Genomic DNA, 14620 nt, shown 5'->3' with positions numbered 1-14620 from the left:
GTAATATCATTCCATCAGTTGACAACATATTGCTAACTATCATGGGATTTTCTGACAAAATAAAACACCCGTAAATTAATGAAATACTAGTGCTAGATAAATAATAACTATTGACTAAATACATCCTGTAAACTACGAGGAAAAGCTACAGGATAAACAAAACTACAGCACGATACGAATTGCATGGTTGAGTTTTGGCAGTTGAGAACTTTGCCGTCATTAGTACTAAGTCATAAACCAAGGAGTGTTCAAGCAGCAATAATAATTACAATGATGCTAGTTCCAAGTTCTTTAATAAACATACATCTACGGAGAGAAGGATAGTCCCAAAAGCTACACTCAGGTGAATTGCATCTTGTTCCCTGCCAATCACACGAAAATAAAACATTAGTACCAAATATTGTACTAACAATTAGTACTAAGAACTAGCGGTTACAACTGCTTACGTGATTCATTTCATGCTGCACCAATTCTATAACATTTTGTGCCCCTTCTTCTCCTAATCTTCCGCTTGGTTAACCCTTATGATGTAAACCTGAAATATCAAGTAGGATTCAAAAATCTGGGAGTGTTCTGTCACACAAGATTCAGAACCCACAACTAGGGAGGACATTTATAGATTCAAGATGTATTTAGAAATGCATTTGTTTGTAAAAAGAAGATGCAATGATAGTACATAACATGCTCAGTCTACCTTAAATCTTGTTGGCGCAATCAACTGAAAAACCAGTGCATCGCCGTCAACTAATTCATGATCAATGGCGAAACCCCTCCATCCACCACTCAGCCCTGACTTTAATGCAAGGTATTTTGTCTCAGATTCATCTCCATTCTCATCAATCAAGGTGATATATTCATCCCGTTTAGGGAGATGTCTCTTGCAAAAGTGATTAGGAAGACCCTAAAAAGAACCATACTTGAGATCAATAAACTATACCTTATCACAAACTAGTTTGGGTCAACAAAACTGTAACAAAAAGAAGTGGTACATTCTTAACAGTGCTTAAGCTTTCAGAAAAAAGCTCCAAGTGAGAAACTTTATAACTTTTCAGGGAATACCATTCAGCGAGCTTATCATTTTTCTTTCACTTACCAGCCAAAACCCACCAGTTACATGTGATTGCAGCATAGGTTTCACAAAACTTGGGAAATCAGCACCTATCTCCGATTCTAACTGCTCTGCTCTTTCTATAGCATACCGCCTATCTTCATCTGCTGCATATACGCGATTTAACAAATCCCTTCGCTGGTAGCTATAAATCAAAAAGTCATAATGTTAGGCCCAGATTATCTATAGATGCATCACTCAAGAGATCAAGAAAAAACGGAAATATATATTTTTTAGTCAAACCTCCTTGGTCTTTCCATAGGTTCAACAGGAACCTGTCAGAATCAAGAGATACAATACATCAATGAACTTGATCATAATTGTCTGAGATATCAATTGGAAGGAAACTAATACTACACCATACTGAATACAAAGTGGCATAGTATTACTGAGGACTACTGGATATATCATAGGAGAAGAGAAACGGATCAACCAAGAAATTCGCTTATACACATCAAATATTGAAGAGATATAAAAAGTAAAAACAACCACAATTTTTTTTTATCAGAGAGCCCATAGGCTTGAAGTAATAACAGGACATAATGAATAGATGGTGGCATAGTATTATTGAATATATATCCGGATTATTACGGATCAACTAGGAAATATGCATCAGATGTTGAAAGTTGTGAACTTATTTGGAGAAGTTTTCAGATTACCAAATATAGTATCTTGAGCACATTTTTTTCAGTATGCAATCATTTCCAGTTTCCCACAGTAAGATAAAGAAAAAAGAGAAAAATCTCAAATCAATAGCTTGCTTAGCCAAGCTTCTAAAATCACCTTTTTTAAAAACAGCTTTTTTCAAAAGTGTTTTTCAAAAAAGTATTGAGAAGCAAGCAGTTTGTGTTTGATTAATCAATTTGGAAAACACTTTTGAGTTGCAATTAGTGTTTAAAAACTTGGCCCAACAACTCACTTTTTCCCAAAAAAAAAAAAAAAAAAAAAAAAAACATCAATCAGTTTGTGTTTAACTAATCAATTTGGAAAACACTTTTGAGTTGCAATTAGTGTTTAAAAGCTTGGCCCAACAACTCACTTTTTAAAAACAAGCACTTTTTCCCAAAAAAAAAAAAAAAAACACTTTTGGCCTCCCAAAAACGTATCCAAACAGGCTATAGATAACAATGCGTCCACCTCTCATTTCTTGGTTGAGAATTGGAGTCACAATGAAGCTAGTGAAAATGACTGTTGATATACTGAGGGGTTGGGGAACAAAGCAAGAAAACAAACAAAAATCCCAAGGAAATAGCAGTAAGAAACATAGAGAGGAAATATAGCTTACTTCTCTATAGTTTGGAGCAGGCTTATCAGCAACACGATTAGACCTTCTCACAGTAGATTTATCCACCTCCTGCTTAACCCGCGGCTTCATCTTCTTCATCTAACATCCCATAATCACATTTAAGCAAATCAAGACACGATAAACCAATCAATCAACTACATCTCAATCCCAAACTATTTAAGCTATCGTTTTTCACTCTTTTTTCAAAAATATTTTCGAAAACATTGTTTGGTTATAAAAAGTGACCAGTTTTTAAAGATGAATTTTTCAAGCTTCGAAAAGTGATTTAGACTAGTTTTTCAAATTTTCTACTCACAAACCTTCAACTTCATTTCAAGTAAAATGTTGGTCGTCTCAACAATATTGGAGCCTAAACCCAAACTTCAAACCGAGGCCCGCCCTGATTTTTTTAAAAGAAAAAATAGTCATATATTTTATTTTTTTAATTAAAATCTACTTTTCTAACCTTTTTAGATGAGAAATCATTAATTACTGTTTTATAATCAATCTATTCTAACAACTCCTTTTAAATTGATAATATAGCTAATTCAATCTCTCTTGAAACATTGTTAATCTTAGATAAGATTTTATCAATTTTAATTTTGAAAAACTTCTTTCAGTTGAGGCAACATTTAATATAAAATACATATTTAAGGGAACAATGGGTCCCCAAAAAAATTGAAGCCCCAAGCGATTGCTTTATTTGCCTTATAGTCGAGCCGGCCCCGGTACTAAAATGCATCTCCAATATTTTTTTTTTTCCAAGTTTCAACCAAATCTATGTACAAACGCTAGCTTAAGATCGGGTATATAAGTGATGTATATCGATTCCGCTCTATTGGAGCTACAAATGAATAAAACAGAGAGAAAAAAGACACTTACAGGAGAGGGCTTAGGGGAAGTAGCATTACGAACAGCTTGAGCGAGCTTAGTGAGATTAAGGTCTTCCATTCTCTTCTTGTTCTCTTCCAATCTCTTCAATCTGCTTTCTTCATAGGCTAACATCTTCTTCTTTGATTCCACCATTTTTCTTCAAAAAGACAAGATTCCAAAAAAGAGAAAGAAGATGATCGGACAAACAAGCCACTGTTTTAACCCTTGATTTGTGGACAATATAATATAATAATGTCTCGTTTGGCTCCACTTTGGATTTTTTGAATTTCAAATGCCATTTAGCTGTACTCTCATTTAACTTTCTTTTTTTAGGCAAAAGATAAAACGCTTCCCGCTATTAGTGTGTGTCAGGTAAGGCACATAATAAAAATTTACCTAAGTATAACTTGTTTGACTGTTTGGCTGATCAGTTTACATTTTTTTGCGCGGAGTGCCCTTCGTTTGGGGTGGTCTTTAAATTTTGTCCCTCATATTTGAAATCTTTAAAATTTGCCCTTCGGCTAACACCCCATGAGTTCCGGTTGAACATTGACGCGGATCAAAATTTTAAAAAAAAAAATTCGCAAGGCAAGTTTAAATTTAAGCTATCTGCGGATCAAGCATACTTTTGTTAAGGAATTATCAAAGTTATCACGGGACCGGCATACTTATGCCTTACTGTAGTATGAGACTTCGGCATAAGTATCTTAGGGTCCATTTATAAACTTTGATAATTCCTTCACAAAGTTATCTTGAGTCGGCGTAAAGTTTGCCATTAAAAGTATACCCCCATGGCATAACTTTGTGAAGGAATTATCAAAGTTATGTCCAATGGCTCTTTATCTGAAAATCTGCCATCAGGCGTGAGTATCTTGGTCCGGCGTAAATGTGTAATTCCATATGAAGGTGTATCTTTATTAATGGCGCGAAATTAAAAAAGCTATGTGCAATTTTTAAAAATTTTATTTGCGGCGTGAGTTGAACTTTGGCACGCTATGGGTGTTAAATGAAGGCGAAATTTAAGCGATTTAATATGAAGAAGCCAAAAATTTAAAGCCTTTAAAGAAGAAGATTCTGCGAATTGCGCGTGATTTATAAGTCATTTTATGTTTAAAATAAGCGCAAAAAAATAAGTTACGCGTTTGACAGCTTAAAAAAAGCGACATATTGACTTATTTTTTTGGCTTATCTTTACTTTTTTAATCTCATCCAAACAGGCTCTTAATCGTAATAATTTTATGTGAAGATGTTTGACGGAGCAAGATATTTAAAATAAAAGAAGATTTTTGATATCTGTGGTCTAAAATAATGCATAGATATTTGTGTTGTTATAAATCATTAAGGATAAAATGGAAAGTTCAACATTAAATTATTACGTTAAATATAGAAAATTGTCATTTTCTCAAAATTGAATAAAAAGAAAAAAATGTCACATAAATTGAGACGGAAAAAATAATATCTTTTAATTTTCTTATTTTATTTTAATGATAAAAGTTGCATTAGAGGACAAATAGTCTTGACCCAGCGGTGCTTTTTTAAATAAATGAACTTCTTTTATTGCTGATATTTTAAGATCTAATTGAGTTATTAATATTCTTCTACTAATTGAGCTATTAATTGGGTTATTTTTAAATAAATGAACTTCTTTGATTGCCGATATATTAATTGAGTTATTACTCCTAAAGTCTATATTCTTGTCAAACACTTTTCAAACTTTCTGTGTCAGTTAAGAACTCATAAATAAATGTGTATTTTTACTACATTACCTTTATGTCTCTCCAATTAACTGCACTCTAATTAATATTGGTTACTTTAAAAAATAATTATTGTTAAGGACAAAGTAAAAAAAACTTGACTAATTCTATCTTGAATTTGTAAATGAACAAGTATTTTGGAATAAATATTTATAATAACGTGAACAACTAATATGGGGTGGAGGGAGGGAGTAATATTCTTCTACTAATCATAACTAATCTTAGAACTCAGGATCTACTAGCAAATCCCCTTTGGATTTCTGTTTTAAAGGTGATCTATATTTCAACGGGTCATTTGCAGGATTGTCCTTCAAAGCCACTGGTCTTTAATTTTTATTTTTTGCCTAATATTCGAGGTTTTGGGTTCAAATTCTGGCTCAATAAAAAAAAATTGCAAGACAGAATTTCGTAGCAAAATTAAGCATATTCAGGCAAAAGTTAGGCCTTAACGTAGAGTTTTGCAAAATTTCAATTGAATAAATAAAAAAAACAAAAAAAAAATGTTTGCCTTAAGGCATAGTTTCAAGTAGAGTTTGCAGTCAAACTCTATCTAATCAGGCAGAGTTTCAAACTATGACTTACGGCAGAGTTTGCCTCAAACTCTGCATGATCAAGTAGAGTTTGAGGCAAAGTTTTGTCTTGTGAATCCAAATTCTACCTTACAATTTATTTTTTAAATTTTTGACTAAGTGGGGATTTGAACCCGAAATCAAACGATTTTTAGCGAAAGACAAAAGTTAAATATCACCAATTTCAGGGGCAAAAATTAAAAATCAGTGCCTTTGAGGGCATTCCGTACAAAAAAAAAATGTATTTGAACACTCTTTGGAACTTAAAATTTCTAATATGTTCGTCTCTCTGGACTTTTAATTTCTTTTTTCCGTCAGAAATCTCTATACTAATAATTGAATAAAAGAATTGCCTTTACCTCATTTTTTTTTTTTTTTTTTGGTTGTAGAATGAGGTGAGGGTACGTTACCCAGTACAGAAGTTGAGAAGTGTTGCAGGCCTAAAAAATAAGTCTAGTATCAATATTTTAATTTTTATAACCCCAAAGTAACCCAATTTCATTTTTTAAACCCGCTCCATCATTTGAATCCGATTCGTAAATGATGAAGCGGATTTAAAAATTAAATCGAGTTATTTTGGGGATTTGAAATTTCCATTAAAACAGGGATATATTTAAAAACTTTAATGACGGGAGGGTTTTTTTAATCCAAATTCGTATGAGGGTATTTTTAGCCCTTAAGACAAAGTAGAGGGGTATTTTTGACCTTTTACCCTATTTTAATTATTACAACTGATATGAAACTTACATAGTTGGCTTTTGGCCGTAGAAATCAAATATTTTTAATTTTATTTGAAAATTTTGAAAATGAAGCTGTTTCTTGTTATACATTTTGCAAAGGAGAGGAGAGAATATTTTATTTTGAATTATGAAGATGGAGTTGGAAAATATTTTTTAAGCTGTTTTTCAAGTTTGAATCTAACTTCAAGTTGCATTTGAAATTTTCACAGCGAAACACTGATTTTTAAATAAAATGAAAAATTATTTCGAAAAAGAAAAAGTGAATACTAATTTTTATGGCCAAACAGGTAAATTTTTACGGGTGGAGGAGGTAATGGGTAAAACATTATTCTACCAAGTGTTTACACCAAGTTATATTAACTTACCATGATTAAATGATTTAATAAGGCAGGAATATGTAATGATTAACCACGTTTAGGTGAAGGATTGTAGTTACTACGTATATTTCTTTCGGACCAAAATTTACAAAATCATTATATCCAGAGGAGTAATATTTTCCGTGAGTACTACAAATTCAACTATTGTCTTCTCATCTGCCATTTTTATGAAATCATCGATACCTTCAAGTCAAATAAATGCCACCAGCTGCATATCGTCGAAAAGAGAGATAGTTAAAGTAAACCTCGTATTTCGGACTAATTTGTAATTTTCAAATGAATAAAAGAAATTCATTGATCAGTATTGTGCGATATGCAACTACATCCCTGTGTGCGTCTATGTACAAATATCAAAAGTGTACATATCATATGCTATCATCTCAAAATTACATCTTTCAAGCCTATAGGACAAGGTATTAAGTTTTTTTTGTAATAGACAAAACTCATTTTTAAGTTATAAGGTCAAAAGCATTATACATCCAAAAAAGATCTTCACTTTGAGGAGTCAACTTCTGCTTCATTCCAGTCCTTTGCCACATATATATTCATCAAATGCTTCAGCGCAAAAACCTATAAGTTGTGTTTGTTGTATTTCTACAGAGCTTCTCATGATAGAACTTGTTAGTTCAAACGAATGGTCAGAGTCCTCCGCAATCTACCTACAAGATATGCTCTTTTGAGGATTATCATGTAAAAATGATGTCCCGGAAAAGCATATTTCACTAGCTTGCAAGCGGTTGGTAACATCCGAACCTGCAATTGACCCTGTATATCATAATGGTTTCCAGAAACATTTATAAGCATTGCAATTAAGAGTACACCTTACCTTCTAGAACCTCGGAACCCAAATCTTCACTGTTATTTTCAGATCGGTGCTCTGAAGGTGAAACATTTAAATCAACAGCACTATGGCTGTCATTCTGAACATGCTCTTTTGGTTTTGATAAATCGACGAAAGAAGGCTCCGCCAAACGCTTTGCTTTTTTTCGCTTCCCATTATCTTTCTGTACAAGATCTTCTCATTCCAAGCACAAGCAAAGAAAGAAGAAGGGAGATCAACAACCAAATCTGGAGAACCTTTACCTTTAGGGGTCGTTTGGTAGGGTGTATACAAATAATAGTACTGATTAAGTTGTATTAGTAATGTTGGGATTAGTTATGCTGAGATTATTTCTTATCGAATGTTTGGTGTGGTCTATCAAAACTAACATGCATTGCATAATTACTAAAACATTATTTGCTTACAAAAATACCCTCCACATTCTTTAGCTTTGAGGGACTTCAAGGGCAATGTTGTTTTTAACCATGCTTAGCATGTATTAATAGTGTTGGTACTGCTAATACCATGATTTGCTATGTATTAGTTAAATTGGTGTATAACTAAAACTTGCATTAGCTATAAATAGGTTGAAAAAGTGTACCAAACAAGGGATTAGTAATACCAAAGCTAATACAAGCATTATTTTCTCTAATACATCCTACCAAACGACCCTAAAGCAATAAAAGTGGACAAGCAGAAAGGATGAAATTACCAAACTCCATTGATTTCTTCAAAATATCCAAATTCATGAGGCAAAGAGCTGCATCTACTACGTCTCGGCCACTTACTCTGACTATATAGACCTAGAAACATCATTCTTAATAATCAGAAAATACATAAATGAAACCAATGTCTTAAGAAGGGAGCAGACAAGCGGGAGCATTGTAAGAGTTCAGAAGAGCCCCACTCAATCATACTATCACAGCTTCTAACAAAAATAGACTTTCTATTGCTTTCCCATCTCAATTTACCTTCTATCATTTTCATTGCCGAAGATCCATGAGTTCTTTCAAAAACTGCTGAAGCCATTTTGATCACAAGATATTTACAAGATATTCAATCAGTAGCCAGTTAAATTATCATATTCTACGACCTCAATTTTACAAGAAGCAGAATTTATCCAGAGTTTTACCCCCTAACTTGTTAGCAACGTTGACCCTTCTTGGCCAAAATCCATAGTCAAAAATGGATTTCACTATATAAACTTTTATTTGCCAATAGCCAACAACAAATAGGGCACATTGGCAAATTGGACCCTTGTTGTTGTAGCATTGGGGACAACGGGTTCGGTGGTCAACAATCTTTTCGTCCATCAGATCCATTATATATATCCGACAAACAAGATCAGTCGTGACAATTCACTAGAATGATATTTTGAAATGAACATGGAGAACAAAGAGCTGCTGCCACTGTTAGAAACTTATCAGGCTCAACTAATTTATCCTTTTCAAAACAGATGTGTCCATGGGAAAAAGGAACAAAAAGCATTCGCACTAAGGTCCATAGGCCAATCTGACGCAAACCAATTTAAGCCCATTAGAAGGGAGCCTTGGGGCAACATTAATGTTGTCTCAGTGTGACCTATAGGTCACGGGTTCGAGCAGTGGAAGCAGCCACTAACGCTTGCATTAGGGTAGGCTGTCTACATCACACCCCTTGGGGTGTGGCCCTTTCCTGGACCTGCTAATGCAGGATGCTTTGTGCACCGGGCTTCCCTTTTTAGTAAGATGGAGGAAATCCAGATTTGCAGCTTCTACTTGTAAGTTGTATTTTGTAACCAAGACACTCGTAGAAGCTTTGCCCACCAACCCATGTTGCCTATATTCCTCTGTAGTCTTTATCTAATTTCATGACAAGACAACATTGTCAGCATTTTAAAAGCCATTATTGAATCTAACAGTCTGGCAGCCGTGTAACAAACAATCCCTAGCCTCATATAACACCATAAGTTAAGGTTAAACAACTTCACATTTTTGACACTCCCCCTGTCCAATTCCTTTAGGTGAAAATTCCCCTCTCCCCAATAAGGCAAACTGATATGAAGCTAGCATTATTTTTTTATAACCAATATAAAGTAGTTTGTTAATGTTATTTAAACTTAATATGACATCCTATCAATTAACTATTCTACTTTTCAAATCTCGAACAATTGTTATAGATACCTCTTTACCAAACTCAATATAACAAACATTAAAAGTAAAATTACAAGCATGTCTAAGAGGTCATCTTTATTATGATGAAACAAAAATATCTCTATTCCTCCAATATCAAGAACAATTTAGGCTTAACTATGTAGGTGTCACGATTTTAAAAGGTTACCTTCATTTTGCAAGGCTCAATCAAGCGAAAAATCAAAATATCTCCTTTAATGAGTCTGTGAGAGATGGAAAATCCTCTCCAACCAGCACTTAAGCCATTCCTTTCTAGAAGATAACTTGTCTTGTACTCATTGCCCCATTCATCAACCAAAATGACAGTGGTATCATGACTGGGTAAATGCATGTTGCAGAATGACTTTGGAAGATGCTACCATTGCAAAAAGGAAGGAAAAATTGAAGTTAGAAGAAAAAATTGTTTAAATTCTATCTCTATGACCTTTTTGCTCCAAAGAGATTATGAGGTTTCAGGCTTACCAGCCAAAATCCATGAGCAACATTTGAAGGGAGCATACACTTTCCAAAGCTGGGAAATTCATCTGCTAGGCTTGATAAAACCCTTTCCGCTCGCTCCAAAACAGAATATTTAGCTTCAACATCATCATAAAGGTCATTCATCCTTGTCCTCTTACTCCCCTTACGTTTATTGCTATGACTTCAACAGATTCAGAAATTTGCTTATGAGTTACCATCAAGAAAAAGAAAAAAGTGGAGATTTGGGGATAGGAAAGAGGAAAAGCAAGTCAAATAAAATGCCAACCTCTCAGCCTTTGTGGGATGATTAGATTTCACCTGTACGACAATGCAAAATTTCGGTTATAATTTCATAGTCAATCAATAAGAAAAGAGCATCATACGCGAGGTACAGAAGTTTCAAGTGTGCCACTATATTGTTACAATTGGCTAGCTAGAAGTTAAAAACTTAAAGAATTAAAAACAAAAAAAAATTACAACATAAAATGCTACATATTATTAGCAAACAAGTGCAGGATTCAAAAGAGATGCTACGCCTCCAATTGAAGAAGTAAAAGACACCTATAGACGAGAGCATTGGCAGAGCAACATAGGCTGAAGGGTGGTTAGTTGAACAGTCTTTGCCGAAAAGTTATATTGTGTGTTATATTGTTTGTGCAGCCAAACCAAGTGAAAACGTGAGAATTTGGCCCAGACACCACCATTATCCCAAAATCGAAAGAAAAAAAAACGAACGGGGAGCATATCAAGTGCTTTCAAGATCTTTTCCTACAGGCTTAGAAAATTGTTTGTAGCATATTCTTTAGGCAGCAATCCGTGAATTACTACTAGCTTCTCAGTGAAGATAGCATCTCCTTTCTTTCTACATTGTTCACATCATTTCATCAAACACAATATGCTATATGGTGTACACTAACACACTCTATTTTTAAGCCAATACCCTCAGACCTTGCATCCTAACAGACGTCCAAATCATAAGATAAAAAAACAGATATTTGAACGTGCGTATAAGAATTTAATGCATTGAGAGATAAAGCAAGTGCACGCAAACTACATCAATTGATCTACCAAGTACCATAGAGTTTCTAAGTTCTCGTATGAAGCTAGATTTTCACACTCTTGTGTGTATCTTCACCTAATCTCACGTTTACTCCAACTACCAAACTTGTTGGTATATGAGCCAATATAACCCAACCAACATTAGAAAAGCAGATCATAAAGAAAGTCCAGAAATGAAAGGAGCAACGATCAACAATGAAATCTAAGGCTTCATATCAGTAACCATCACGATCAATTTAACTCGAGAAACAAGTAACAAGCATCTTTTCCTACTTCCATCTTAAAAACCCTTCCATGCTATTACACAGCAGAACAATCACCATCAACGTGTCATAGCAAGTCTCATCAACTTCAATCATTTGTCTATCATAGACAAGAGGAGTGAGTACCTACCTAAACACCTTATCCAACACAAGATAACTACCACTGAGCACCATTATAGGCAACCAACCCAGAGCAACTATCCAACAAACTTTAAGCAACCATATAATGTCCCATGACTTATCCGCCAAGAGAGGACACAAAGGCACCGAGGAGAAATAGAGGACACACAAACATACCAAGGAAACACTAGAAGGAGTACACAAAGGAGGAACAAAAGAAACATGAGAAAAAGGGAGATGGGCAGAGATACACATACATACACAAAAGAAAGAAGGCACGAGTTTGTAACCCTACACAGACTCGTAAACACTCTACGCTCAACAAAGGATACACACCCACTGTGAGCCTTTTGATTTAAGTTCCATGCCTTTTGTTTACTCAGGTCATCTTTCATAAAACATTATTTACGCCTTTTTGTTATTCCCTTGACTCCGGTCATCTTTCATAGAACACCATCGACTTAAGTGTAGAATTGCACGCTCACACTCTGACTCCTCGAGGACGCCTCTTCATTCTTCTGTTTCCTATCCTTCACTACAAGTAAGATTGAGGAGGAGAACAACTCATGGAATCAGCTGCAAATGGAGGAAACCCGCACCAGTGTACACATCTAAAGCGTGCAATCGCCTACCCCATCTCCTTCTCATCCAGATCCATTTTGAGAACTAACCAATACAGTTGGTGGCTAGGGATCCATCTTATTCGTTAACAGAATAACGTAGAAAGAAAACAGGATAATCCTACAATTACCAAGCAGGAAAATATATCTCCCATCCGCGTCCGGAGGTAGAAGCCCGGATACGAGTTCAGCCGAACCCAGTAGCTTTTGCTCAAACAATTCATTTGTGTTACAAAAATTCGTTAGCACTTGAAGTTGTCGTTCTAAAATCCAGAACCCATAAAGTTGAAAAAGAAGCACGGATACGAGTTCAGCCGAACCAAGTAGCTTTTGCTCAAACAGTTCATTTGCGTTACAAAAAATCGTTAGCACTTGAAGTCGTCGTTTTAAAATCCAGAACCCATAAAGTTGAAATCGTCGCTCCGCCTCTACTGTCATCCACATCCATAAGCAATTAATGGATTTAAAGCAGAACATTCATGAGCAAATAGGGGCAAATCTAATCAGATCAAAAGTCAAGAACATATCGAAAACCCACAAAAATATCACACATAAAAATATCTACCTAGTATAAGTCATTAGATCCTCAAGCAAAACAACAAAACATAAATCAAAAAGTAAATATTCTTACTTCCTTCTCCTTAGATTTAACACTTCTAGGCTTTTTAGGAACCATCTTTTTCCTATCCAACTCCACCGTCTTAATCTGCAAGCAAAACAAACACACACAAAAAAAATTAAAACAAAAAAAATCTCCCTAAATAAATAAATAAATAAAACCCTTAAACAAATACAGAAATGAAACCTTTGGTTTAGGATCAGTTTGAGTTGAAGTTGAAGCAGAAGAATGTGAAGTGGCTTTATGTTTATGAGTTTTTACTTTTTGTTGACCTTCTTTACATTTTTTTTTCACAGGTTTTACAGAACTAATTAAATTCCTATTATCTTCCATGGATGTCGATGTAGGTTCTTTGCAGAGAGATGCTACCTGAAATACATAGAAATTTATTTATATAATATTTTTTTAAAATATTAGTTTGAAAAGAGAAAGACACAAAGAAAGAAAATATAGGCAACCGAGACAAGTACAGCGAAATGCGGGCCCAGTCAGAGGATGCTGCTACTGCTAGTTGTATTGTACGTAACTTTGGAGTAAGAAGTTGTCCATAAAGGGAAACTCCATTTAACACTTGGTATTTTGGACATTTTTTCAGTGGGGTTTAAATAAAAATATCAAAATAAAATTAAAATTAATATTTGATAGTTGGAGTTATGTCTGAATATGAATGAAAGTAAAGTAAAACCTGAAAATACTTGAAAAGATTTTAAAACTTATTTTTTTAATTTCAAATTCTATAGTTTAAGTTTGAAATTGAAATAATTGATCAGTTTCATAAACAATTTGAAATTGAAATAATTGATCAGTTTCATAAACAATCACTTATTTGAAATAATCACCGAATATTATTATTTGAAATCTTAGAACCAAAATCTGTTGGGTTATGTGTGGTGTGGATGAGAAATGAAGAGTTGTTTACTCGAAAAAAGATGCAATTTGAACGGTACCCGTTCACTTTGAATGGGTTGTGACTTTTTTGTAAAGACACCAACTCATTTCACATTGAAAAACTTTAACTTTTTCGATAAGGCACAATAACACATGTTTACACTATCCTTCGTTGCCTATAAATTTAGAGGACTGTTATATCCCGTATTTTGTACGTTGGAATATTTTAAGTTAGTTGCGACAAGTTAAGGACAAGGCTATTTTTCGATTTGGTGTAATGTATAAGTTGTTTATGAATTTTATTGGTATGGAATATTAAGAGAAATTAGGGGCTAGAAGTTGAAATAAAAATTTCATGAAAAGGCCAAAGTGGTAGTGTGTTAGGTGGGACCCACATGTTGGGATTTTATAAAGGACATATGAAGAGATATATGAGTAGTACGTGTGAAGTTGAGCAAGTCCAAGAAGGACATGATAAGCTAAAAAATGAGTGTAAGCCCTCGAAGGACGATTTAAGAAAACGTCTTCGGGTGATCTGACTTCGAGGGGCCAAAGCGGTATTATGAGTTTGGAATTTGGGAAAATTCCCAGAATGAAAGTTGTAGATAATTGAAATAGCTTTCCAACCATAGGTCGTGGGTTCACAAGTGACATCGGGATAAGGAGATATGGACGTTTTAAGGCAAAAGGTCGAGGCGAGACAGTGGATTCGGCCCAACCCGATTCCAAGTCGGGTCGAGGCCCAATACCCATGCCATTTAAGTGAAATTTTCAGCTTTCTCCTTCATTTTCAGACCAAAACATCCAGATTTTCGGAGAGATGGAGAGAGAGAGAGAGAGAGAGAGAGGTAGAGAGAGAAACCAAATTTTGACCACAATCTAAGCCCGAATCGCG

General features: G+C 34.5%; 2 protein-coding genes across 4 annotated transcripts; both read right to left on the bottom strand.

Moving 5' to 3' along the window:
• Positions 1-146: 146 nt before the first annotated feature.
• Positions 147-3547, bottom strand: LOC132064895 (B3 domain-containing protein At3g19184-like). The gene is made up of 7 exons (XM_059458060.1): positions 3276-3547; positions 2394-2492; positions 1352-1383; positions 1094-1253; positions 695-901; positions 447-535; positions 147-362 (listed from the first exon to the last, which is right to left on the bottom strand). Exons 1-6 carry the CDS (start codon positions 3417-3419, stop codon positions 500-502), a joined length of 678 nt encoding a protein of 225 aa, XP_059314043.1. The 5' UTR covers positions 3420-3547; the 3' UTR covers positions 147-362; positions 447-499.
• Positions 3548-6940: 3393 nt separating this feature from the next.
• Positions 6941-13260, bottom strand: LOC132064894 (B3 domain-containing protein Os03g0184500-like). Of its 3 annotated transcripts, none has more exons than XM_059458058.1 (8): positions 13024-13260; positions 12850-12924; positions 10443-10474; positions 10160-10331; positions 9846-10052; positions 8239-8329; positions 7533-7721; positions 6941-7471 (listed from the first exon to the last, which is right to left on the bottom strand). In XM_059458058.1, the coding sequence occupies exons 1-8, from the start codon at positions 13168-13170 to the stop codon at positions 7362-7364; spliced, it is 1023 nt and encodes a 340-aa protein (XP_059314041.1). In that variant the 5' UTR covers positions 13171-13260; the 3' UTR covers positions 6941-7361. The 3 variants fall into 3 exon arrangements, with proteins under 3 accessions (XP_059314041.1, XP_059314040.1, XP_059314042.1); XM_059458057.1 differs by having other exon boundaries at positions 10160-10337; positions 13024-13259; XM_059458059.1 differs by having other exon boundaries at positions 6941-7459; positions 10160-10337; positions 13024-13251.
• Between the last annotated feature and the right edge of the window lie 1360 nt (positions 13261-14620).

Source organism: Lycium ferocissimum, chromosome 7 (genome assembly GCF_029784015.1).
Source record: "Lycium ferocissimum isolate CSIRO_LF1 chromosome 7, AGI_CSIRO_Lferr_CH_V1, whole genome shotgun sequence".
NCBI classification, from domain to species: domain Eukaryota; kingdom Viridiplantae; phylum Streptophyta; class Magnoliopsida; order Solanales; family Solanaceae; genus Lycium; species Lycium ferocissimum.
This window is presented reverse-complemented; position numbering and strand designations above follow the sequence as displayed.

What these genes read in the sequence shown, in the direction of transcription:
- LOC132064895 (XM_059458060.1), bottom strand. Translation starts at nt 3,419, where the DNA reads ATGGTGGAATCAAAGAAGAAGATGTTAGCCTATGAAGAAAGCAGATTG. An exon ending in CTGCTCCAAACTATAGAGAA is followed by an intron (nt 1,384 to 2,393) that starts GTAAGCTATATT and finishes TGATTCTGACAG; the next exon opens with GTTCCTGTTGAACCTATGGA. An exon ending in CCTATGGAAAGACCAAGGAG is followed by an intron (nt 1,254 to 1,351) that starts GTTTGACTAAAA and finishes TTTGATTTATAG; the next exon opens with CTACCAGCGAAGGGATTTGT.
- LOC132064894 (XM_059458057.1), bottom strand. Translation starts at nt 13,170, where the DNA reads ATGGAAGATAATAGGAATTTAATTAGTTCTGTAAAACCTGTGAAAAAA. An exon ending in TTAAATCTAAGGAGAAGGAA is followed by an intron (nt 10,475 to 12,849) that starts GTAAGAATATTT and finishes ATTGTCGTACAG; the next exon opens with GTGAAATCTAATCATCCCAC. An exon ending in CATCCCACAAAGGCTGAGAG is followed by an intron (nt 10,338 to 10,442) that starts GTTGGCATTTTA and finishes AATCTGTTGAAG; the next exon opens with TCATAGCAATAAACGTAAGG.